Below are 27,915 nucleotides of genomic sequence, written 5' to 3'. Positions count from 1 at the left end.
TTCAAATTAAACATCATGTTCTATTTTAAAGAAAACAAGAGAAGCTATGCTTCAGTAAATTAAGTAATGGCTAGCCTAGTTATTAAATCTCAACCCACACTACTCTTGTAATGCCAAAAAGAAAAGGTGTTTGTAACTAATGTGTCAATCACTCGTCATGGTATATCTTGAGGCTGAGCCTTGAATAAATATGTTTCTTATTTCATAATCACAGTGATATATACTTGCCTTAGAGAATCCAAGAAAAAAAATGATATACTTGTCTTATCTTTGCAAGCTAAGATCATTATACTTGTCTTTATTTTTTCCCCAATCTCAGCTATATATATCTATCCTCATGAAATTTGAAATTGTGGTTGCATAACACAAGTTTTTTTATAAGGTTGTGTGTCCTATTCCACCCATGCTATACAATCTCTTGTTTGATTGTGAAACAATGATTACTGACACAAGGTTCAACTTGTGTTTTGTTGTGTTGTGTAGGGTACTGAGTCAAAGGCCACACTCTCATATCGTTTCACTTTTCAAATACACAAAGGCTGAAAGGTGAGTGTGCCTTATTATATCGCATTATCCTCCAATGTTTTTTTTAACTTTCTGCTAATATTAACTGATATAAAATCTATCTATGTAAATAGCATCTATGTAATCAAATAATCAATACCATAATTTCTTCCATAGTGTTGTAACCAATAAGTATATAAAATTCTAACTAAAAAGGAAAAATATTAATCTATTCATATAGATGGCAACTCCAAATCCTAATGACGGTGTAATGAAGATTGAAGCAATGTTGGAGAAGGGACAAGCTCGCTTTACAAAGGAATGTTGCATCTACAGGGTGCCCCATAACATCCGCAAGCTTAAAGAAGATGCATACACTCCAGAGATTGTTTCCATTGGTCCTTTTCACCATGGAAATGAAAAATTGCTAAAGATGGAGGACCATAAAAGATTATATTGCAAACAATTCATTGAAAGATCCGAGACAAACAAGTTAGAAAGTTTTGTGAATTGCGTGCAAGAGCTTGAGCCAAAGATTCGTGGTTGTTACTCAGATGACATCAAGCTTAGTAAGGAAGAACTTGTTATGGTGATCTTGGTGGACTGCTGCTTCATATTAGAGTTTCTACTCAGGTATCATTTCATGCTTACACATGGCGACGATACTATTCTTTTGCCACAACGGCTAAGGCTTTATATACAATATGATTTGTTGTTGCTTGAGAATCAAGTCCCATTCTTTGTTCTTGACAAGCTTTACAATCTGGTTTTTCCTTCTACCTTCATTGGTGGGAGCCAGAGCCAGAGCCACGACAGGCATCCTTCGTTGTTAAGTCTCGCTATTTATCATATAGTTCCTGGTAGAATAATCTTTCCTGGTGATTATAACGGTGAGTTATCGGTATCCAATATTGGTGGAATAGCTCATTTCACAGATCTTTCTAGAAAGCTTCTATTATTGTCCTGTAACTTATCAATCTCTAGTTGTTCAAGAGAAGCACAGGTAGCACAAATTTATAGTGCAACTGAGTTGAAGGAAGCAGGAGTGAAGTTTGAGGTCAAGAAAGATAGTCAATGCTTACTAGACTTGCAACTTTCTGGTCATACTTTGAGAATCCCATTCTTTAGAGTGGAGGACACTACTGAAGTTGTTTGGAGAAATTTGTTAGCTTTCGAGCAATGCCATTGTATCAATGAATCCTATCTCGCTGACTATATCATTGTCTTGGATTTTCTTATCAACACAGACAAAGATGTGGATTTGCTGATTAAGAAAGGAATAATTGAGAATTGGTTAGGTGATAGCAATGCAGTGGCTAAAATGTTCAATGGCCTTGCAGTGAACATTTTTACTCCAGATTTTAATGAGAAATATTCCCATATTTTTCAAAGGTTGAATGCTTTTTGTGCACGCCCTTGGAACAAAAAAGTTGCGACTTTGAGGCGCGATTATTGCAACACTCCATGGAAGACGGTAGCTTCCATTGCTGGAATTTTTCTGCTTGTTCTCACTGTTGTTCAGACAGTATTTTCTATTCTCCAAGGAGTACACTAGTACTAGATTAATGTTTATGTTGTGTAGCTTGGATTGGATGATTATATGTTCAATTCCAAATATGGTGTAGTAGTTTTGATATCTTTGTATTTTGGAAGAATTGAAGTGTTTATCATAAACATGTGGCCACTTTATTATGTAATTATTGAAGACCACTGCATATGGCATATCCCTTCTCTGTAATTGTGTATCAAGTTTGAATGTGTTGCTTTTTAGTTTCTATACATTAATTTTCACATGTTTATTCTGAAATTAGTATTCAAACATTATATTCTATCTTAAAAAGAGCGAGAGCTTTTTAATTTCAATTGTAAGATAAAGATTAATCATCCAACAAAGACAAAATGGCATATAGTCATGAATCATGATTTTCCTCAATGTACCAATTAAAAGCTAGAAATGATACAAAATAGCAAAAGTGATTAAAAAGAAATACTAACCAGCATGACATGAAACAGAGTAAAAGATTAGCATATCTGGAAGAGATACCAATAATTTTAAGAGAAGACAATTATACAGGACTCAACCACTCAACATGAAACATCATGATCTTTACCTGCTCCGGAAACATTTGAAGCTTTGGAACAATAATGCTCCGAAATCAATTGGTAAGGTGATAGGAAAGCAGTGGCTAAATTGTTCAATGGTCTTGAGAAGAACATTATCCATGAAACTTTTAATGCTGAGTATCTTTGTATCTGTATAAGACTTGAATGCTTTCTGTAAACATCTTTGGCAGAGAAAAGTAGCCACACTCTTGTAATGCCAAAAAGAAAAGCTAGCAGTAGTAAATTTGTAATTACTAATGTGTCAATGACTAGTCATACTGTAGTATACTTTAAGGCTAAGCCTTGTATAGATATGTTTCTTACTTCATAATCGCAGTGATACTTGCCTTTGAGCATCCAAGAAAAATTAAAGGGATCATATACTTGTCTTTGTTTTGCAGCTAAGATGAGCTTCTTTTCCCAATCTCAGCTATATATCTATCTCATGTTTTCTATAAGCTAAGAAAAAAATTTAACTGAACTATAAAATCGATCTCTGGCAGAACAATGATTCTAAACTAATTTTCTATATATCAGTGACAATATCAAGAAGAACTAGTAAAAGTGAATAACAAGAAGTACAAATCAACATGCCATAACTTGCATAATAAGTAATACACTAGCTATATTCATTAAGATCTCAAGAATTTTATTATCTAAATAGAAAAATTTTCCTCCAAGGACTGACTCTGGAAACAACCCCAGCCTCTGAACCATAACCAATTGCAAAACCATCCAACTTAGACTCTGTGAGGACAATCTCAGTTCTAATGACTGCAGCTTTATCCTCCACAATCTTGAGTTTCTCTCTTAGCTTAGAAGCTTCTTCGTTCCAATACTTCTCTTCCTCACGCAATGCTTCGATCCTTGCAAGATCGGCCGAAGATAGGACTCGTTCCATAGCAGGACTCAACCATTCCAAATCGAACTTCATGAGCTTTGCCTGCTCCCAATACATCTGCAGTTCTTGTTTATGGTTTATCCAATCTCTAATCCTAACATTATGCAACAGAAACAACAACCTTCCTAAGCTATCAAAAGCACTCTGCCTTAACATTTCAGAGTGTTTTCTCTGGCTTTCTATCAGATTTGGATTCTTGGTGCATGCTTCTTTGAGCAGTGGCAGAAATGATTTGTCAACCTGACACAATCCATAAAAATCCACCATCTTCCCTGATGGCCTAGGAATTGTAGAGGAGTAGGACTGTGCGACTTGGAGCTCCGAACTTGTTGAAGAAGAAGATTCTGGATACTCAGTTGCACCAAACAACCGACAAAGAAGTTGATGTAATGCCTCTTGCCATTGAAAATGTTCCTCATTATAAAGCGCATTCATATACTCACTGATATTGTCCCTGTTGGTAGGTTTCTCTTTAAAGATTATCTTCCTAGCAGCATAACGGACCAAATCATGCATTAGCACATGGTCTTTACTTGTAATGGAAGGCATCAACAAGCTAGAGTCCTTGAGGCTAGTGATGGCTGCAGTCACATCAGTTTTGCTGCACAACCTTAGTCTAATTGCATGTTGGAACAGATCTTCAATGAGAATTTCATGATCTGCTGGATACATACCACATATTAAGAATGTGATTTTAGCTTCTTTGCTTGCAAGTATAATATTATAGATCACCACTATTATCTGGGTTATAAAATTAGTACTATCATCTTCCCAATTCAAACCCTTCCCTCTTGAACTCATTAAATCTTTTAAGACTTGTTTCCACAGGTCAACAGTTCTTGCTCTTAGAGCTGACCCCAATATTGAAATGGTAAGTGGTAATCCTTCAGAGTGTGCTGAAACTTCCTTTGCTATAGCAAGTAAGTCCGGCTCGAACCGATCATCATGGATGCCTGCGCACCTCTTGAACAAATCCCAATTTTCTTCCAAAGTTAAAAGAAATAGATGAAAGCTGCGTTGACATCCCATCAAATATGCAACTTGTTGACTTCTCGTAGTTAAGAGAACTTTACAGTGATTGTTTAAAATCCCAATCTTTTTCAGATCAAGCTTATACCATAAGTCATCCAAAATTATGAGTACATGTTCTTCATTTCTTAATCTAAGTGATAGTTGTCTCTGTCTTTCAGCTAGATCGGATTCCTCTCCCAATCGAAGTCCTAACCCGGCAGCTATGTCACCTTGAATCCTCTTGACATTTTCAGCTGTTGTCACATGAACAGGTAGAACAAGGTCAAACATGTTCATCTCCTTTACTCTTTTACCTACATGCCTTGCTAAGGTTGTCTTTCCTACTCCACCCATGCCGTACACTGCCACACTGGAGATGCTATCATCTTGTAAGGCTTCCAAGATTCCATTGAAAGTGCTTTCTCTTGATTCAAAGTCAAACTGCATAAAACAACCGCCTTCAATTCTATCAACTTGAACTGTGTTCTTTACTTGTTCTTGTACTTGCTCAACTTTTGTCTCCAGTTTCCTCCTAAGATGTTCTGGTTTTGTCGTCAGAACATGTCCCTGATGACCCATTATAAAGCTCACAAGCACAGATATGGCAGCAAGTGCAAGGTGATGTTGTATTACTCCAAATTTTCTCCCTTTCTGTAGGTTTAAACAATTGTTTCTTATCATATATAACAACAAATCATTTGATTCAGATAGCTGACTACACCTAGATATATATATGCTACTGGTCTTAAGAAAAAGTTTTGCAAGGTATATATGAATTCATGAAACCATACCTCAATTTGCTTTCCCAAGTTACTCAGAAGTCTTCAAGGACTCTTGTGTTGATCTCTTCTTGTGGTTGATCACCAGAAACAGAATATGGCAATACTGATTGATTGATAAAGAACAAAGTTACAAGAGATTCATCTCAAGTACTTCAAAAATGAAATCACCACTATGATAGGTGAAAGTGAAACGCGTCTTTGATAATCTGGTTATTAAAGAGTAAAGACCCTGCCAAAGTCATTTTCAGACTAAGAACTAGTTTAATGACCCGTGCATTACGGGAAACTTTAATCCTGAAAAAAAAAAAAAAGATGGCAAAGTCAATTTTAGGGTAAGAATTTGAAAAAAAAATCCTTTAAAGTGACTAGTTTAGTAAAGTAGTAAGTAATGCCTTATTCACTTTTGAATTTATAATATTTATTAGTTGTGAGTTTGATTATCTTAATCCAAAAATGATTAATGGTATAAATTAACTTATTTTTTTTAGAGTAACTAAATAATTTTAGAGAGTGAAATCGAATTCCTTAAAAAGGACTCTCAAATTTTTAACAAACTTAAAGAATAAAAAAATATACTTTATCTAAAATTATATATAATGTCAAATATAACCTAGAGTTTATTTTATTTGATATTCATAAATATTTTTAATTTTGGAAACTTTTATTTTCAATATTTTCTTTATAAAATTCTAAATGAATGAAATGTAGAGAAAAAATGCACAGACAACTAAAAAATCTTAAAAATTTGCAAATCTCATCGCTAATTAAGAGAAATAGAATAATAGAAATTTTGGCCAACTAAAGAAATAGTGGAAAAAAAAATACTGCCAACTAAAGCAGTCAAATGCCGAGACCGGTGATTTCGCGGAATCACTGCGGCGGAGCGACCTGATGCCAAATTCGGAAACTCTACACCCCCTCTCAGTCATCAACGGTGTTCATGTGGCATCGCCGGAGAGGAGAAACGACAATGTAAACAGCACCAACACACCCGGGCAAGGCAGCCAAGCAGGGAAGGAGAAACTCGACGTGGACGGGGAGCCAACGGGAGCTGTGCTGGCGACGAAGATTACCGGCGGGGATGCGGCGGACGGCGGCTTCACGTGCGGACATGGGCATCAGACGGCGGCGGAGAAAATCGATTGTAACAGTAATAGAGACGGAGTAAGACAGAGAAGAACCGATGTTTTGAGGCATAGGGGCGGGGTGGAAGGGTGTCAACGCAGCCTCCGGGATCGACGGCGGACAGGCGGTGGTGACGGCCGCGCAGCTGCCGGATGCCATGAGATTGAAAGTGAGAAAGACGAAGAGAGGATGCGGGTGTTAGGGGATTAGGGTAGGGTTTTGTTTTTTCAACCCGACCCGGATTCCTGGTTTGTATGGTATTGGGCCAAGACAAAAAAAAAAGACTAAGAATTTGTAGCTGTATCAACGTAAAATATAACCCATAATTCATTTTATTTGATATTCATAAATATTTTTAATTTTGTCAACTTTTGATTATTTTGTATATATAGTACTAAACAAATTTATAAAGCAAATATAAATATTGGTCTGTTTGTTTAATGATGTTTTATGTTGTTGTTCATACCCTGGCCCAATGCTAAGGGCCCAGGTCCAATCAAAAGGCCTGATCCAATAGATTAAGCCTAGTAAGGCACCGACCTCCACCATAGAAGTCGGTGTCAACCACGACTTAGTATGAAGAAGTCGGTTATGAGATTAGCTGGCAGATAAACACTCATTCAAATGAGTAACCGCCCCGAAAATCTCTCTAACCACTTCATAAAGCCATATCTTAACCTCCTCAAGATAATGGGACGGTTAACGCCCTAAAGATACGGCACTACACCAACGGTGGTTATTGGCTCACCACTATAAGTACACTGACACCAATCAGGTATTTCTAAGCCCAATACTCTCTAGACCTGCTCACACCCTTGCTAACTTAGGCATCGGAGTGTCTTTGCAGGTACCACCCCCCATTCCTGCACGCGAGCAAGTCGGACGGAGCCTCCCGAGTTGCAGACACACCCGGAGTTCTCCTCCTTCATACACTTGGGCCATCAAACGTCATCCATCTTATTAATCTCCGGTTACCCACCGTAACATTGGCGCCGTTGCCGGGGACCCGAGAGATCATCCATCGATGGCGGATAGATCCCACGAGGAAGTCCGTGCGGAAACGGATTCCGAAGAAGAGAATCTGAACGCAGGTAACGACAATGTGGATTTAACCTTCCACCAGGAAGTTAATGATCAACATGGAGAAGGCACCTCCGGGGTAAAAAACCCGAAGGCAAACCCCTCAGATGAGCGAGAATCGGGAAAAGGTGGACCATCCCACGTAACTGAATTAATGGGTTTAGTCCACAGTCGCTTAGAACAATTGGAGCAAGAGCGGGAGAAGCAGAAAGAAACTGAAAGGTACCTCAAAGAGGAGATGGAACGGCGAAAAGAGTTAGAGAGAAAACTCTTACAGCTAGAGTCCTCCCTCAAGGGTCACAACTCTCGCGACGACCAAGAAGATCAATTCCCGGGTGGAGAGGATCCTTTCAGCGAGGACATAATGAGGGCAAAAGTTCCTAGAAACTTTAAAAGCCCCGATATGGACCTCTATGATGAGACCACAGATCCAAAGCATCATCTAAGCAACTTCAAAAGTCGGATGTATCTAGCTGATGCCTCCGACGCTACGAGATGCAAAGCTTTCCCGACCACTTTATCAAAAGCGGCAATGAAGTGGTTCGATAGCCTCCCACCAAGATCAATCACCAGCTTTGAAGACCTCTCAAGGAAGTTTTTGATGAGGTTTTCAATTCAGAAAGATAAGGTAAAACATGCACCGAGCCTCCTGGGAGTAAAACAGGAGGTCGGAGAATCTTTGCGAGCCTATATGGAAAGGTTCAATAAGGCATGTTTGGAGATCTAAGACCTGCCCACAGAGGCAGTCATAATGGGATTAATCAATGGGCTCAGAGAAGGTCCCTTCTCACAGTCCATATCTAAAAGGCACCCCGTTTCTTTAAGTGATGTACAAGAAAGGGCCGAAAAGTACATCAATATGGAAGAGAATGCGAAATTAAGAGACCTGAGTTGGCGACCCGGACCCCCTCCCTCATCCAAGGAGAGGGAAAGGGAAGTCAAGAAGAAGGAAGAACTCGGTCTCGAGAGGCCCAGAAAATATCACTCTTATACTCCTCTCAAAACTTCTATAGTGGATGTATATAGAGAGATTTACCACACTGAAAGGCTGCCACCCCCTAGACCTATTAAAAACAAAAAAGGGGGAAGCCGCAGCGATTACTGCGAGTACCATAAAATATATGGTCACTCCACCAACGACTGTTACGACCTTAAAAATGTGATAGAAAAGCTGGCCAGAGAAGGTCGGCTCGATAGATATCTCATGGAAAGGTCGGACACCCATGGAAAGAGGAAGCGAGATGACATGGATAGAAGAGACCCACCACCGCAAACTCCAGAGAGACATATTCATATGATCTCAGGAGGATTTGCGGGAGGGGGCCTCACTAAATCCTCTCGCAAAAGACATCAAAAAAGAGTCTACCAAGTCGAGGAAGAGACACCCGACTTCCCCACTATCTCATTCACAAAAGAAGATGGGCAAGGGATAATCCCCGGGCATGATGATCCCGTGGTGATAACTATGATCCTAGCCAACGCCCATCTCCACAGAACCCTAGTAGACCAAGGAAGCTCGGCGGACATCCTTTTCAAGCCCGCCTTCGACAAGCTAGGGTTAGATGAAAAAGAGTTGAGAGCCTACCCCAACACCCTATACGGATTAGGGGATACGCCAATAAAACCATTGGGATTCTTACCCCTTCACACCACTTTTGGAAAAGGGGAAAAATCAAGGACTCTGAGCATAGACTTCATAGTCATAGATGAAGGGTCAGCCTGCAATGCCTTAATCGGCAGGACTACCTTTAATCGCCTCGGAGCAGTGGTATCTACTCCCCACCTTTGCATGAAATTCCCAACCCCAGGAGGAATAGCAACGGTGAAGGGAGATCAAAAATTGGCAAAAAAATGCTACAATGAGAGCCTAAATCTGAAAGGAAGGGGCAAAGAAGTCCACACCATAGAGCTCGGCGGCACGAGGGCCAGAGAAGAGCTGCGACCCCAGCCGGGAGGAAAAACCGAGGAGATACAAGTCGGTGGGGAGGAAGGAAAAAACACTTACATAGGAGCCAACCTAGGGGAAACCCTAAAACAAAGGTTGGGTGAACTCCTAAGAGCTAATTCCGACCTCTTCGCATGGAAGGCTTCCGACATGCCCGGGATTGATCCCGAGCTCATGTCCCACAGGCTCTCGGTTTACCCGGGGTCCCGACCTGTACAGCAAAGAAGACGCAAGCTCGGCCCAGAACGAGCCTTAATAGTAGAAGAACAAGTACAGGCGCTCCTGGAAGCCGGCTTTGTTAGAGAAGTTAAATACCCAACATGGCTAGCCAATGTAGTGCTAGTTAAAAAACAGAATGGTAAATGGAGAATGTGCGTCGACTATACCGACTTGAATAAGGCATGTCCTAAGGACCCTTATCCCCTACCAAGTATTGACACCCTGGTGGACTCCAGCTCGGGGTATCAATACCTATCATTCATGGATGCATACTCGGGATATAACCAAATTCCGATGTATGAACCAGACCAGGAGAAAACATCTTTCATCACGCCAAGAGCCAATTATTGTTACGTGGTCATGCCATTCGGACTAAAGAATGCAGGAGCCACGTATCGAAGGCTGATGAATAAAGTGTTTTCCCCCCATCTAGGGAGCCTAATGGAAGTATACGTCGACGACATGTTAGTAAAAACCAAGGAAGAAGTCGACCTCTTAACCGACCTCTCACAAGTCTTTGACACTATAAGGTTGCATGGGATGAGGCTAAATCCTGCAAAGTGCGCCTTTGCGGTCGAGGCAGGGAAATTTCTAGGGTTCATGCTAACACAAAGGGGGATTGAGGCCAATCCCGATAAATGCAGAGCCATCCTAGAAATGAAAAGCCCGACTTGTTTGAGAGAGGTTCAACAGCTCAATGGCCGACTTGCAGCCCTCTCCAGATTTTTGGCAGGATCGGCACTAAAATCCCTTCCATTGTTTTCCTTATTAAGGAAGGGGTGCCAATTTGAATGGACTCCGGAATGCGAGGAGGCGTTTCAAGAGTTCAAAAAATTCTTAAGCCAACCTCCTATTTTAACTCGACCAATACCGGGAAAGGACCTCGTTCTATACCTATCCGTAGCAAACAGGGCTGTCTCATCAGCCCTGATCAGAGAAGACGAGGTCGGACAACACCCGGTCTATTTCATCAGTAAGGTACTACAAGGCCCCGAACTAAGGTATCACAAACTTGAAAAGTTTGCCTACTCCTTAGTGATAGCCTCGCGAAGGTTGCGACCTTACTTCCAGGCTCACACAATAAGAGTCTGCACAAACCAACCCATGAAGCAAATCCTCCAAAAGATGGATGTTGCAGGGAGAATGGTTCAATGGGCGATAGAACTCTCCGAGTTCGATCTGAGATATGAAACTCGGACAGCAATTAAAGCCCAATGCCTCGCCGACTTCGTTGCAGAATATGCAGGAGAACAAGAAGAAAAACCGACTAAATGGGAACTCTATGTAGACGGATCTTCCAACAAAACAGGGAGCGGCGCAGGCATAATATTGGTAGAAGAAAAAGGAACCCAAATAGAGGTCTCCTTAAAATTTGAATTCCCGGCCTCAAACAACCAGGCAGAATATGAAGCCTTGATTGCCGGGTTAAAACTAGCACAAGAAGTTGGTGCCACAAAGGTGGCGATCTACAGCGACTCACAGGTGGTGACCTCCCAAATAAGCGGAGAATATCAAGCAAAGGACCCTAATATGAAAAGGTACTTGGAAAAAACCTTGGAGCACCTCGGGCGCTTTGCGGAAACCGAGGTCAAACACATAACTCGGGATCTAAATAGTAGAGCGGACGCCCTCTCCAAGTTAGCAAGTACCAAACCAGGAGGAAACAACAGAAGCCTGATTCAAGAAACCCTTCAAGAACCCTCGGTAGCAAAAACAGAAGAGAAACAAGAGACACTTGAGGTAGTCAGTTTAAACCTCGGATGGATGAACCCTTTAGTCGAATACCTGAAATTCGACATCCTCCCTTATGAGGAAAAAGAAGCCAAAAAGATCCGAAGGGAAGCACAACACTATACCTTGGTAAGAAATGTCCTTTACAGAAGAGGGATTTCAACGCCATTATTAAAGTGCGTACCGACCTCGAGAACCACCGAGGTGTTGGAGGAGGTACATAGTGGGATCTGCGGAAACCATCTAGGAGCAAGGTCACTCGCCAGGAAAGTGATCCGAGCAGGATTCTATTGGCCGACCTTGCAAAAAGATGCCACAGACTTTGTGAAAAAGTGCCAGCCATGTCAGATGCATGCAAATTTCCACGTAGCTCCACCAGAAGAGCTCATCAGTATCACTTCTCCCTGGCCCTTCGCAAAATGGGGAATGGATTTGTTAGGTCCTTTTCCCCAAGCACCAGGACAAGTTAAATACTTGATCGTGGGAATAGACTACTTCACAAAGTGGATAGAAGCAGAACCATTAGCCACTATCACCGCTCAAAGAAGTCGCAGATTTCTCTACAAAAACATCATCACAAGGTATGGAATACCTTATTCCATCACTACAGACAATGGAACTCAATTTACTGATGCCACCTTCAGAAGTCTAGTAGCCAGTCTGAAAATCAAGCACCAATTCACCTCGGTGGAGCACCCACAAGCAAATGGGCAAGCCGAGGCAGCTAACAAGGTCATACTGGCAGGCCTCAAGAAGAGGCTACAGGAAGCAAAGGGAGCTTGGGCTGAAGAGCTCCCTCAGGTGCTATGGGCTTATAGGACAACTCCCCAATCCGCCACAGGAGAAACACCCTTCCGACTAGTCTACGGCGTGGAAGTCATGATTCCAATAGAAATCAATGAGCAAAGCCCAAGGATAATTCTCCATGACGAGGTCGGAAACATACAGGGGCACAAAGAGGAGCTCGACTTGCTCCCCGAAGTCCGAGAGGGGGCCCAAATAAAAGGAGCGGCATTAAAACAAAGGATGACTTCCAGGTACAACAAGAAAGTCATTCGAAGAACATTTGCCCTAGACGACTTGGTCCTAATCAGGAACGACATCGGAGTCAACAAATCAGGAGAAGAAAAGCTCGCCGCAAATTGGAAGGGGCCATACAAGATCAAGGAAGTGTTAGGGAAAGGTTATTATAAAGTAACCGACCTAAATGGCACTGAGCTACCAAGGTCGTGGCATGCTTGTAATTTAAAAAGGTACTATAGTTAAAAGCGAACTCTACTCCCTGATGTATTCTTTTCCCAACTTCATGATTTTTTCCCAAAAGGGTTTTTTCTGGAGAAGGGTTTTTAACGAGGCATCATAGTAGAGACTAAGGGAACAGACTATCAAAGCCCTTAGTAGCGAAAGAAGGTACCTCCCCAATCAATAAAGATCTTTTTCATTTATAATATCTCTTACAATATCCTCCTTTATTTTTCTAAGTCTTTCTACGAAACGCGCCGACTTAAGCTCGACAAAACGTGAAAATCCCATGAATCGACCTAGATGGTCGTCAGGATAAAACGACGAGGTACAGGTCGGTGTAAAGAGGTTATATGAGTTGATCGTAAAAACTCGGGAAACAATCCGACTCATAAGTCGGAACGAGATCCTGAGTATGAAAACTTGGAAATACTTCGATCCATAGATCGGAGTGTAAAACCGAGTAGAAGAAAAACGCATCGCAAAAATAACCTAAGTCATGAGAACTCGCTAAAACAAAAGCTGAGTATGAGGAATAACAAAAAGAGATAGGAAAACCTAAGGAGAAGTTTCAAGGACGCCTCGAAAGTCCTCAACGAAAAACAAACAATCCAAAAAGAAAGGTTTTCAAGAAAAAGCTAAGGGGAATTCAGGAAAATCAGAAAAGCATACACGCAAAAGGTAACTTAAAACCCTTATCCAAAAAAGGGGCATTCACCTTTGTTTGAAAAAGCCCTTATCCAAAAAAGGGCACCGAGCAGAACATTTTGTTTACGGCCTTAAAAGGCCAAAAATTGTTCACACAAACCAACAACAATAAATGAGTTTAAAAAAGGGGGGACCCACAGGCCGGGCCCCCATATAGCCATAAAAATAAAAAATCACTTCTTCAAAGGAGTAGAGGAACCACCACCACCAGGACCAGGAGGAGGAGCTGAAGAGGAAGTCGGAGGAACGGAGGACGAACTCGGAGGATCTCGAGGAGGAGACCCAATAATCCTCTGCCCCCGAGTCTTCAAATCTGACTCAGAGACAACCTCGGGGACAGGAGGATAAACGATGGCGCCATCAATAACTACCTTGTCAGGATGTAGAGGAGAAAGATCCAAGTCGGGAGTGATAACTCTGACTTGTTCCAAGAAAATTCTCCAAGACTCCTCGGCACCATCGGCAATAGAGTCCTCCAACTCGGCGTATGCGTTCCGAGAATTCAGTAAGTCCTTCCTCACGGCCACAATATCTTGAAATAAACTGTGATAGCTGTCTTGTGCCGTCTTCCTCAAATTCGCCTCCAAAGTGCATTGAGCCCGCAGCTTACCCTCCTCCTCCTTAAGGTGATCCCTCTCCTTCTTCAACTTATCTCTCTCCTCCTTCAACTCCTTCTCATGTTTTTCGTAAAGAAGAATCCTCCCCTCCAACTCCTCAACCTTCGAGGATGCCCCCAAGGAGCTGAGGGGAGTCTTCTCAAAAATGTCCAAAAGTTTGCCACAAACACCCGCTGTCCTAAAACTCTCCTCGGCCATGGTGGTGAGGTGGTTTCGAACAGAAACATCATCCATATTTATAAAAGGATAGATGTTCTTTCGGACGAATGCCAAAGCATCCGCCTTAACCCCACCATCAAAAGAAGAAGAGCCAGACTCTGAAGTCTTGCGTTTCTTCTTCTCTGGCTCGGAGAGAATTTGGGCAGAAGGGGATGGTCGAGACAAACTTGAGGAAGAAATAACAATAGGTTGAGAGGGAGTCCCAGTATTTGTAGGAGGAGGAGGAAGAAGAGGAGGAGAGGTGATCGCCCTGGCACCCCCCGACCTAGCCCGGGACTTCGCCTTAGCCTCCTGGACCCTTTGGTAAGCCTCCTGAGCATTCTTCTTTGCCATATCTACAAGAAAAACAACCAACAGTCATAAGTCGGTAATGATCAAATCGGTAATGTTCAAAGTCGGTAGAAACAACTCGGAAATCAAGAATGCATGCACTACCTAATTGAGTTTGAACAAAGGTTGGCGTTTCTTGAAGGATTTTCCTGGTATCCAAGTATGGGGACCTCCCCCACGCTTCTCGGAAAAACCCCACAATGGCCGCCTCCACCTCGTCCAGGTCATCTGGACCATGCTTTTCACAAGGGGAGGCCGGCAACCAATAAAGGGGAAAGCGAGGGGAGGAGTGCTCATCAAGGAAAAAGGGGTGGTGACCCTCTACGGCTTGAACTTTGAAAAAATAGTTTTTGAAGTCATGAAAAGATTCGTCAAAAAGGGTGAAAATCCTCCGACCTTGTATGGCTCGGAAGGATACCCACTGCTGTTTGTTGTTTAGCCCACTAAAGGGCTTGGTCATATGGAAAAGAAAGAAGAAAATCCTCAAAGAGGTCGGAAAGTCCAGAGCATGGCTAATAAACTGGTAGATCTTCAAAAAACCCCAAGAATTGGGGTGAAGTTGAGTAGGGGCAACTTTACAGTGGTGCAAAACAGATATCTCGAAATCCGAGAAAGGAAGAAAAACACCCAAGCGGGTGATCATACATTCATACATGAAGAAAAAATGAGGGACTGCCTCATTAACTCTCCCAAAACAGACCCGGTCTTCAGGACCCGGGGTGATCAATTCATATTTTGGCTCGTCCTCCTCCGAAGTACAGAGCCGGTGATGAGTACGAAGATGAGTGATAAACTCAGCATCGACCAGGGGTTCCTCCCCAAGAACAGTGTCATCAACCCACAAAGAAAGAACATCTACGGAAGCCATTTTTTATACAAAAAAAAGTGGCAGAAACCTACAAAAAGAAAAAGAAAAAGAAAAATCAAAAAACACGGCCCCTAAAGAGGAGAGATACGAAGCCAGAATCTACAGGACGACCTATCCACTCACAAAACAAAACATGCAAATGCGAAGCATGACATAGAAGAAACAAAACTAACCTTTATCCGAAGAAATGAAGGTTGGAAAGAACGGAAATCTTCGAACACAAGAATGCAGCACGAGCAGGGAAAAGAGAAGTTTGAAAGATTGCAGAAACGGAAAGACGAAAGAGAGGAAAAGTATTTATAAATAGGCTGAGGGGCATAATGGTAAAAACGAGGCAGTCATTAATGAGACTGCACCATTACCAAAGCCCTCAATCCCTAAATGATCCCTCAACGGACACGACGCTTGAATTGACGTAACTGTCAGAAACAAAAGGTCGCGAAAATCACGTCGGTTTCAAAACCCGTGAAAGTCGGCTGCGAACCCGAGTTGAATACTTGAACCCAAACCTTAACAGGATCTTGGGCTCAAGTAGGGGCACTGTTCATACCCTGGCCCAATGCTAAGGGCCTAGGTCCAATCAAAAGGCCTGATCCAATAGATTAAGCCTAGCAAGGCACCGACCTCCACCATAGAAGTCGGTGTCAACCACGACTTAGTATGAAGAAGTCGGTTATGAGATTAGCTGGCAGATAAACACTCATTCAAATGAGTAACCGCCCCGAAAATCTCTCTAACCACTTCATAAAGCCATATCTTAACCTCCTCAAGATAATGGGACGGTTAACGCCCTAAAGATACGGCACTACACCAACGGTGGTTATTGGCTCACCACTATAAGTACACTGACACCAATCAGGTATTTCTAAGCCCAATACTCTCTAGACCTGCTCACACCCTTGCTAACTTAGGCATCGGAGTGTCTTTGCAGGTACCACCCCCCATTCCTGCACGCGAGCAAGTCGGACGGAGCCTCCCGAGTTGCAGACACACCCGGAGTTCTCCTCCTTCATACACTTGGGCCATCAAACGTCATCCATCTTATTAATCTCCGGTTACCCACCGTAACAGTTGTAATATATTTTGTACCAAAATTAAAAGTAAGAAATTTTTGGCAATTCATGTAAAAAATTATGAAATGGATGAAGTAATACTGTAATAACAATAAGAGTGTTGTTGATTATATACATAAGTAGAACATGATAATACTCAATTTAAATATTTATAACTGAAAAGTATTATTGTTATTATTTTAAGGACAATTCACTTAAATAAAATGTTTAGGGATTAATTTTATCATAATATAACTTTTTAAACGGTAAGACACAAATGTAACTTTTTACTTATCTATAGAAATCGTTACTAGTAGCAGTAGATTAGAATAGTACGTAAATGGTAAACCACTGTTGACAGCCACAGTTTACGTAGAACAGTGTGAAAACAAAAACTGCGGCAGCAGTTTCTAAACGATTGGGCTTTGTCATAAATCGTTACTGTAATACTCTAACTTTTAACACGTCATGATCGTACTAAAAATAAGACATTACTAACCTATTTTCTTTATTAACTATCTAATATTGAGTCTTTAGTTCGATATTGCGTTTCAGTTTTATAGAAAATTCCAGAAAATTATTTTCGTTTCAAGGATCACCAAGTAGCGTAACTACTACTACTAATAATAATAATAATAATAATAATAATAATAATAATAATAATAATAATAATAAATGTTATACACAAGAATTTAAATGAAACTCAAATACAACTCTTATCTCTTTGTATAAAATAAAATCTTGATTAACAACGGTGAGTGAACTCTAGGAAAACAACTTAATTTATAAACAATTCAAACTATTCATCCGCAGCTTTAGAATCTTTGAACCTGTGTCTGAAATGGTGGAAGATTTTGGGGTGAGAATAAACTATATGTTCTCAGTAGAGAATAAAAATGCCATAAAAGTAATGAATATAATGCAAATAATTAACGTACTCAATAAAACTATTTTGTTAAACTTTTAGAAATACTTTTTACTTTTACTTTATATAATTAATTACCTTCTTTAAATTTCTGAACTTAAAACAAATCTCAATCACAGAGAAACAATAGCACAAGAAACAGCTCAACGCACAACAAATTGCAATAAGACAAACAGCACAATCGCAGAAAAACAAGATAAGCAAGCACAATCAAATACAAATATGCAAACAATATGATGCATGTCTGTCCTACGCAGGCCATGAGCTCACGCGTCGGTTATCTACTTGCAACCCGACGTTACTCGGAGCGAACCTCGAATATGGTTTCTTACCGTGTCAGTCAGGCACAAGTATCATCATGGGTATGTCAGTTAGGATATCTTGGCATCACGGTAGAAACAGGCTATCAGTTAGGCGGACACTTTCGCATTAGCAACCATAGGCTATCAGTTAGGCGGACACTTTCGCATTAGCAACCATAGGCTATCATTCAGGCGGACATTCCCGCTTTAACAACCTTAGGCTATCAGTTAGGCGGACACTTCCGCATTAGCACTTTGGCACAAGACCTATTTAACATACACTTTTCAAGTATCTATCTTGTTCATTCTTTCTCGTTCTTTTTCTCTTAAGAGTTTTCCTCTTAAGAGTCTATTTCCTTCATTAGTTCTCATTTCCTTTTTTTTTATTAAGTCTCCACATCACCAATTACATACCTACACCTCTGCATCACCTACATTTTTAAACGTACCTCCACATCACCGCTTAATTACACATACCTCTGCATCACCAAATAATCAATTACTCTTACCTTCATATCACCCTATATGTATACTTTCAATTTTAGCATCAAAACTTTTGATTTCTAAATACCCAAACTTCTTTAATATTTAATCAAGATAAAATTTATTTTTTTAATAAACCGAACTCGAATCATAACTTAAAACATAATACTTTTCTTGATAAATCGAACTGAAAATAAGAATCTTTTCTTAATAAATCGAAATTAATTAATACGTCCTTAAATCAAATTCTCTTTTAAATAATACTTTAAATAAAATCTCAAAATTTTATAAAAATGTTTGCAGCATTTTCTCTAAAATCCGGACTTTGCCACTTTTCAAAAGTCCCAACCTAACCACCTTTCAAACCCTTTTCAAAATATTTCCAAGTAACAAATTATTTTTAATATTCACATTGTTCAAAATATCAAATAAAATTAAATCATTTTCTTTAAAGTTAAACCTCTTTCTATTTCAATAAAATAAGCCCCGTTTTAAATCTTTTGCTTTTGAAATTAAAGGAAATTCATTTCTTCATTCAGACTTTACAAATCCCTCCGACCATACTCATTTAACATTTAATACTAACCAAAATCACCTTCTCGCGTATTTTTACGAACCCTTCATCAGCACTTATTCACCATCATACTAATACCAAAATCAGTTACCATCCACTTCTATAATCATAAATCCCAGCATCAAACATCGTCTCAATTCACATTTCAATTTAACAAGCAACACCAAATTGACCAACACTCACAATAACAATACAACAAATTCTCATCAATTAAACACAAAAAATATGTATAAATTATTTATAATTATTCAATAAATTTTTTGGCATTCTTAAATTAAAACTTATAATTTTAAAAATGAAATTCTCTATCTCCGTATGAAATCAAAATTAACGATAATTCCAGAAAAATTTTCTGACCGAATTGTTGTAGAGAAAAACGTTAAAAATCGTCTGTACTTCCTAGAACTTCAGTTGGCCAAACTTAAGGGACAAGGGAGTTACATCACCGTTAACTTTCATTGATCAAAAGTGACGTCAATACATAAAAAAAGAGAATACAAACACTTTTACTAGATTAAATTTTTTATTAGAATTAAAAATCACAAAAAATCGAAGACAGAAATAATTCGGTGGAATTACGATTCTATGGAAGCTTACATTCTCTCTCTCGGTCTTTCTTTCTTTTTCTTTCCCGTGACAAGTATGAATGAATGGAAAGGATGAATGTTATGATTAATTTGAATTTGTGGTATAAACTTTATTAGGTGGCATGGTGAATTAATGAAACAAAATATGTGTTATGTTTATACACATACATATATATGCACTAAGCCACGTTTCCTAATCTTCTTTTTCTTTTGTGTATGAATCGGTGGCGATGATGAATGATTTATAAATGGCCAATTATTATAATATATATATGTGTGTTCCATCTAATGGCTTCGGCCATTTTTTTAATTTTAATAATAATAATAATAATAATAATAATAATAATAATAATAATAATAATAATAATAATAATAATAATAATAATACAATTAGATTAGTGTTATGATAATAATAATAATAATCAATTTAAATTTTTTTGCGTATCAAAATAATTTTTAATAAATACTTTAAACTAATAAAATGAATTATAATTAAATTAAATTTTAATAATCACAAAATTCTATTTAATTATTTTAGTAAAATAATTTTTTTAAAAACAAAATTTCAACAAAAATGTAATGACTCATAAATAATTAATTATTTAATTTTTAAAAATTTAGAATCTTACCACTACAATCAATAATTTGTAGTGTTTGTATGTAAACAATTGGAGGCAGCCGCGGTTTACGTTCAAAGGGACTATAAAATCGCAATAGCCAATCGTGGATTCTTCATTTGGCATAGAGTTTGAATATTGTTAGAGAGAGAAAATTATAGATAGAGGGAGGAGAAATTTGAAAGCGGATTCGAGTTTTTTCAGCGGTGACCTTCAATTGAACATCATGGCAGATGAACAGAGTTTGTACCGACTGAACATTATTGTTGCCCACATTGTCGGTGCTATTGTCGACGAAGTTAGCTTGTTTTTATTTTTTTTTTAGTACTAGAATTTGTAAAATAGAATCTAGTATGTCAGGTATAGGAGTTATAATTTATAATTTAACCTTTATAGTTGAGTATTAGACTTTGGAATTTTGGATCTAGAATATATAGGGTATGAAAAATAGAATATATAAATTAACAATAATGCTCTACATCCAGGGTATGAAAAATAGAATATATAAATTAACAATAATGCTCTACATCCATGTAAAAAATACATGGATGTTATCCAAGTCTTTTTTGCTATACGCGCCTCTTCAATCTCCAAATCGTTTGTGATTCACGCACCACATATAACATAAACTTTCTTTTTCTTTGTTTTCTTCTTCGATCTGGACTTCTGAATTGAAATAATGAATGAATCAATTTCAAATCAGTTGAATGAGAGCGATTTGGATTATTTTTCCGAAACGAATCAAGCTAATGAGGTTTGGATTATTCAATTTTGAATCGAATTCAATGGAATGTAATTGCTTATTTTATTTTAATTGAATTGAATAGACGGAGGTGTTCTAAATCTGAATTGAATTAATAATATCTAAATTGTAGACAGATGAGTTTCAAATTTGATTTTGTATAATGGATTATGTTTCATTCATTGAGTACTACACAATTGTTTCACCGTGAGTGTGTGTTTCGGTTCATCATGCAGAAAGGTGTTTGAATTTGATTTTATGTAATGGATTATATTTTGTTCACTCAGTACTATAGAATTGCTTCACCATAATGACGTTTTTGGTTCATTATGCAGAAAGCTATTTAAATTTGAATTTATATAATGGATTATGTTTTGTTCACTCAGTACTATACAATTGTTTCACCATGAGTACTGTGTTCGATTCATTATGCAGAAAGCTGTTTGGATTTGATTTTATATAATGTATTATGTTTCGTTCACTCAATATTATACAATTATTTCACCATGAGTACGTGGTTCGATTCATTATGCAGAAAACTGTTTGGATTTGATTTTATATAATGTATTATATTTCGTTCACTCAGTACTATATAATTGTTTTACCATAATGACGTGTTCAGTTTATTTCTGTTCTGCACAATTCAAAATTCTTTCTCCTCACCTTTTACTACTTCTTCACCAGAGAGAGAAGGAGAAAAAGACAAAAAAATACAGCAGCAACAACAACAAAAGAATGACGATAAGGAGAAAACACGTGAAGAAGAAGGAACATGAAAAAGAAGGAGGAGAATGAGGAGAAGGAGGAACGCAAAGAAGAAGGCAAAGAAAAAGAAGACGCTCCGTGCATAAACGAGCGTGAGAAGAAGAAGCGTTGGGAAAGAGCGGTCGTTTCGTGTGTGTTAGGCGTCTATTTCACGTTTCATTTAATGGTATTAGATTTTTTTTGTGTTGGGCCAACTTAAATAGAATTAGATACAAAATTACATGGATGTGTAGTATGATCCATAAATTAATATTTATAATTTAGTATTAGACTTTGGAATATAAAGTGTAGTATGTTGTAGCGTATAGGACATGGACAATAGCATATCTTAAGATTTATAATTTAGGGTGTTAGACTGAATACAGATAGAATATTAGACTTTGTTATGATGTTGTAATTAGAGAGGCTGATGATGTTATTTAGTGTTTAACTATTTATGCATGTATGAAGTAGAATAATTTTTAATTATTTAGTGTTAATACGTTTAGGGTTCCTTTTAATTATTTAATAAATTAATTTTATTTAATTATTTGATTATTTATTTAGGTAATTATTTAATTATTTGGTGTAATTAGTTAGGATTTTTCAGTGTATCAAGTGGAATTTAAATGCGTTGTGGTTATCTTTACTACATGGTGCAGTTGAGTAGGTGTATCTACTGCTTTCAGTGACAACAGAATATGCCTATGAATGAACAAATCATACCTTATTCCGGAGAGGGCTATTTTGTACTACTTAACCAGGTTAAACAGTCGCTGGTTTTGGTTGGATGAGCCTATGGTCAGTGCGTTCATTGAGAGGTGGCGTCCCAAGACGTACACTTTTCATATACCTTTTGGAGAGTGCACCGTCACGCTGCAAGATGTGGCGTTTTAGCTTGGGTTGTCTGTCGATGGAAAAGCCATTAGTGGGTGTCTGGCTGAGTTTGAAAAATTTATAGAGAGTGACCGACCAGCTTGGGAATAGTTTCAGGAGTTATTCGGTGAGCTGCCACCGCCGAATAAGGTCAAGCAGATGACAGTTTATTTCACATGATTCCATTAGAGGTTTAGGGTATTACCAGCAGATACGACCGAGGATACTGTTCACATATACGCACGTTCCTATATTATGACGTTGTTATATATCCACTCAGTTATTTGGGGACAAGAGTATTGTCTTGAGCAATAACCAGCAGCAAAGTTTCTCCATACTTGCTGTACAAGTGAGTACCGTCGATGAGGACTAACAGGTTGCATTGTCGAAAAGTATCAATACAAGGAGGAAATGTCCAGAAAAGACGATGAAAATATATAGTTGATTCATCAACCTAATCACCCACTCTAATCGGAGAGGTCTTCAACAGAGCAATCGTACCCTCCATGGTGAAGGTCACCCCAAGGATCCAATGGGCAACTCGCCATAAGACTCCTCCTAGCTGCCGTAGATCTGTGCTATTGCCTTCTACTTCGCCATCCAAACCTTTCTGTAGCTATGCTTGAATCCATAGGTCGCTTCAGTAGCTTGCTGCAACACCTTTACCGATGCATTGGCTCTAACCAACGGAAAGATCTTCGCACATATGACATGATAATCAAGCTGCCTGTGATCGCTTGATTTTAATGTGGCCAAGCACGTGTGCAGACCGTTGTACCTCCTAACTTCCCAAATGCTTTTTCTTTGTCAGAGCGTGATGCGAATCATCCATCTGCACCCTTTGCCAATCTCCTTGCATCTCCCATGGCATTTCAGATGGTCTGATTCCATCACCCTGTACTCAACTCCACATCGGATGCTATAATCCTTCACGCTTAGCATAGCTTCCTCCTTATTTTGAAAAGATTGGTCAATCTGAAATTTCGTTAAAGCGATTGCATCATAAAGTCCCTGACCCCCAAAATTTGCATCGATGTTCTACTGTTGGCCTATGACTTCCAAGTTAAAGGTTGACAAGTGTGAAGGATGTTGATGTGTGCCTGAACTCGATGACCTATGGGGTATATGTGAATTGCTCGGATTATCATCATCACTATCCCCAACAATGTCAACTGACTCATCGTCCGAATCATCGTCTCGCATTTCATTTTCAACTCAATCTGGTCCCGTCTCAACTGCAAAATTAGGAATACTTCGAGGCACACTAGTAGTACCAACTACCCACATGGAGGATCAGGGATCAGACAAGTAGGTGCTACCACAGGCATCGACGTTGACACACCCTCCATCGTCATCGACTGAGGATTAAGCGCTGATGTCCCAGAGCTGTCGACGCCATCTTTCAACTTGGCAAACAATTTGGGTATTCTAACTTTAGGAAAACTTCATTGACAATGAAACAAGTCTTGCATATCTTCATCGGATTCTATCACAAATGTCTCATACTTCACACTGCTTGACACAATAGCACGCAATAGAAATTTTGTAGAACAACTTTTTTACCCACTTTGTCCCACACACCCCAACTTCAGTAATATGCTGCTTTTTATATCGGCCAATGTACTCGATGACCGGATAAAAAGACTAAGCGGTTTCCTATCCATAAATTTAACACCGTACCTTTTGCTTTTCTAAATTTTACCAGAGTAATGCACTAGAGCTAGAAAACTCTCCTCACCATCCATTTGTGAAAAATGGCACTCCACTACTACCTCTTTGTCTTGGAGGGGTATATATAGACAAGCATCATATGCATACAGCACACATAAACCGCTACTGCTTGTAGCTATTTATGACCAAGCCCAATCATTTAGAAATCGTTGTTGCTTATAGCGGTTTTTGCTTGCACAATGTTCTATGTAAACTGCGGCTACCTGTAGCAATTTACGTACTTCTCTAATATGCTACTGCCAATAGTGATTTCTATATATTTGTGAAAAGTTGCATTTGCGTCTTGCTGTTTAGAAAGTTATATTCTGATAAAATTGATCTCTAAACATTTTATTTAAGTAAATTGCCCTTATTTTAATATAGATGTTAATTACATTCAACCATTATTTCATATTTAAAATGTTTAATGATTTCTAGTAAATTCAATTAATTAAGGTTATTGATTAATAAAATATTTTTGGTTTAGTTACTTTATTGGTCTCTATAGTTTTGCGAAATTTTTAATTAGGTCCTTGTACTTTTTTTCCTTTTAATTAAGTCCTCGCACTAATTTTTTTTTAATAGAGTTCCTACACTTTTTTTTCCTTTTATTTGGGTCCCTGCACTATTTTTTAGTTGGGTCCCTATAAAATTAAGCTAATTACCGCTAAGAGAGATCTAATTTAAAAAAATTTGGTGCAGAGACCCAATTAAAAAGAAAAAAAATATAAAAACCCAATTAAAAATTTTGCGAAACTATAAGAACCAACAGAATAATTAAACCAAATTTTTTTTATAAAAAATAAAATTATAATACAAGAGATTTTTTTAATAAATGCTACCTATTTAAAATGAGTGACATGATTCAATGGTAAAAAAACTTTTTTAGTAATTGCCACCTATTTAAAATAGTTGACATAACACAATAGAAAAAAAATATACTAAAAATTATCAGAATTTATTATTTTTGTCCCATTAACTCCATTCTTTTAATTTAGTTTTTTTTAGTTTTGTAATTTAATAATATACTTTATTCCATATTTTTAAATATTGATGACTATCTAATGATTAAAAATAATAAATTCTAATGACATCCTAATATTTTTTTATAAAAAATAATTATATGACATAAATTTATCTCACAATAATTTAGTATTAAATTTTTTTATATAATAAAAATAGATAAATAATTTTATTTGAACATAATTATTATGTTATTTTATATTAAATAAGATATGAACTCTAGTTAATAAATCTAGCAAAATCATTGCTTGCTTTCCTGGATCATGATAAAAGAGTATATACATCTGAATTGCACTTAGACTTGGGAGATGTTGAGTCCTGTGTTTCAGGGCCAAAGAGGTAAATACACAGCTTACAAAATATTTGTATACTTGTAGAAAGGCAGATTGGCATGCATGTCTTGGCAACAAAGTTGGATTCAAGGTGGCTACAGCTATCCATCACTTCTTTCTTTGGCTACTTGTCATTCATGCTCCAATTCTAATTCCTAATATCCACCACACCCCTATACTAAACTACACACTTCTTTCTTTGGCTAGAGCAAATGATGATTATCATGAAAAGAATACAATACAATGAGGGTCTTCTTGCGAGTCTTGGTGCTGTCCTCCCACAGGAAGTACGAGTGAGCTGAGAAGAGAGCACTATCGGGCACTTCCCTTTTTTCCCATAGACCTGATTTTAGGCTATAGATCTCAACCCACTTTGCAATTCCATAGTGACTCCCAAAGATGCACGATTTGCCATCGTATGGGACTACTAAGGGACTTAATCGGGAGCAGAACATGGTTCCACATAGACTCCAAACCCAAGTAGGATCCTCATACTTAAGGCACCACAGCTTTGAGTAGGGACAATCGTAAAAACCCACGTGCGGATGTGTTAAAAGACTACCCACATCACCAGCAAAGCAAAAGCGGCGACCAACAGAACAAAATCCTTGAAAATGTGGAAACTGACCGTTGTAGACCAATAGATCATTTCTAAGAGGCCATTGGAAAGGTAAATGACATACTTGTTCAAGTTCAACGGTGCCATTCTTCATAAAGTTGTCGTCAGTGATAGTTAACATCTTGTACCTGGTGGTACTAGAGAAACTCACATAAGGCTTGGTTTGCTCTATTGCAAAATCCTGATTTTCCACCAATATATATATATACGCTGTGCCATGGATAGCTTTCTGCGGGTATGATTGGCATCTTGCTTTCTGTTTTGGCTTTTAGGTCACCAAACACTATCTTCGCCATGCAATGCATGAAATTATACAAAGTTTCTTAACAAAATATACTCCTTTTTCATGCTGGTTTGTTACTAAATGCTTTCCCCTTTATTTTCTTGGTTTTTTTTTAATATTTAATTTTACATTACTGATAATATAAATTATTTTATATGTTTATTTAACATTTAATGATTATGAAAATAATTATTTTTATTAATATTGAATATATATAAAATCTCTTTATAATATCAATTCATAAATTTTTTCTTAGACTGCTAATATCAATTCATAAATCACTTTATGAAGTTGAATATTGAGTATGTTGTTGTTTAGAGGTACAAGGCTGCAGGGCAAGACACCATTATCTTGGCAGGAGCAGACTGTGGAACTGGAAGCTCTAGAGATTGGGCTGCAATGGGTCCTCTCCTACTTGTTAGCTCGAACATCCATGTTCTAATTTATATTATTTGAGTAAATTATATTAACTTCATTCTCTTTAGTTTATGCGTTATTACTTACGTCAATACTTCTTATTTTATGAGATACTTTGTGATATTTGTTAATAACTTAATATCATATGTTACAGAATATACGAAGTAATATTAAGTATAATGTTACTTAAAGTAACTACTCACGTGTAGTTGACTTTCTATTTGATTAAATTGTGTTTTGACTATTTTTAATTATCAATAAAGTAACTATTTGTGTTTTGACTTTCTATTTTTAATTGTGTTTTGATTAAATTTAGAAGTTAATTTGTAAAAAATATTTTAAAATATATTTATTTAATTTGACAATTTATATATAATTTAATAATATTATTATTCAACTAAAAAGATGTACAAAGAAAAAATATACAATTTTCATATAGATAATAAATGTGCTTAATTGTTACTTTGTAATTTAATTGAATAATAATATGAATTAAATTTAATTAATTAAAAATTTTAAAATTTTGTCTAATAGCATATAACTATTAATTTAAATTTTATAATGGTTGATAATAAATGATAATTTAAAATAAAAAATTTAATTCAAAATTTAATAATTATAAAAAAATTATACATAAATTAGACTATAAATAATAAAAACATTCCATTAAAGTTTATTCATCTGATTTTATATCATTATTTTTTTTAAATAGTTATTTTTGTTTTTTTTTATATTTTTAGGGTTATATTTAAATACTATGATACAGTGATAAAACTATTAGATAAAATACAAGTATGAATATTATTAAAGTTTTAATAATAAAAAATGATATTTAATTTTTAATTTTATTTTTTATGAATCATGATAACATGTATTTTTAACAAAATAAATAGTCAAATTAGTCTTTGAAAGATTACTCATTCTTCAAATTGATTATCGAAAGGTTTTTTTAATCAAATTCGTCCTTTAAAAATTTTAAATTAGTCACGTTAGTCCTTTGGTCACTTTGTTTGTTGATGGTATTAAAATTTACTAATCTAACACATTAAGTAACACCCCAACATACATCTAGGAATCTTAATTGACTATTAACGTGATTAGTTTATGAAATTAGATCAAATCAAAACCTAATTGAGAATTGAACTTGAGGCATTAGAATCCCTTAATTTGGGATTGATTTGATCTAATTTCATAAATTAATCATGCTATAGTCAATTAAGACTTCTAGGTGTATGTTGGAGTGT

The 27,915-nt window shown here is 37.5% G+C and overlaps 2 protein-coding genes across 3 annotated transcripts; one reads left to right on the top strand and one right to left on the bottom strand.

Moving 5' to 3' along the window:
• The first annotated feature begins 362 nt into the window (after window positions 1-362).
• LOC130942156 (UPF0481 protein At3g47200-like) lies at window positions 363-2,196 on the top strand. Of its 2 annotated transcripts, XM_057870850.1 has the most exons (3): window positions 364-382; window positions 484-546; window positions 746-2,196. In XM_057870850.1, exon 3 carries the CDS (start codon window positions 746-748, stop codon window positions 2,057-2,059), a length of 1,314 nt encoding a protein of 437 aa, XP_057726833.1. In that variant the 5' UTR covers window positions 364-382; window positions 484-546; the 3' UTR covers window positions 2,060-2,196. The 2 variants fall into 2 exon arrangements, with proteins under 2 accessions (XP_057726835.1, XP_057726833.1); XM_057870852.1 differs by having other exon boundaries at window positions 363-546.
• A 395-nt stretch (window positions 2,197-2,591) lies between these two features.
• LOC130940356 (disease resistance protein RFL1-like) lies at window positions 2,592-5,573 on the bottom strand. Its single transcript, XM_057868466.1, has 2 exons — window positions 5,311-5,573; window positions 2,592-5,170 (listed from the first exon to the last, which is right to left on the bottom strand). The coding sequence occupies exon 2, from the start codon at window positions 5,096-5,098 to the stop codon at window positions 3,260-3,262; it is 1,839 nt and encodes a 612-aa protein (XP_057724449.1). The 5' UTR covers window positions 5,099-5,170; window positions 5,311-5,573; the 3' UTR covers window positions 2,592-3,259.
• Between the last annotated feature and the right edge of the window lie 22,342 nt (window positions 5,574-27,915).

Source organism: Arachis stenosperma, chromosome 7 (genome assembly GCF_014773155.1).
Source record: "Arachis stenosperma cultivar V10309 chromosome 7, arast.V10309.gnm1.PFL2, whole genome shotgun sequence".
Lineage (NCBI taxonomy): Eukaryota > Viridiplantae > Streptophyta > Magnoliopsida > Fabales > Fabaceae > Arachis > Arachis stenosperma.
The sequence above is the reverse complement of the archived record's forward strand: the minus strand, read 5'-3'. Positions and strand labels throughout refer to the sequence as shown.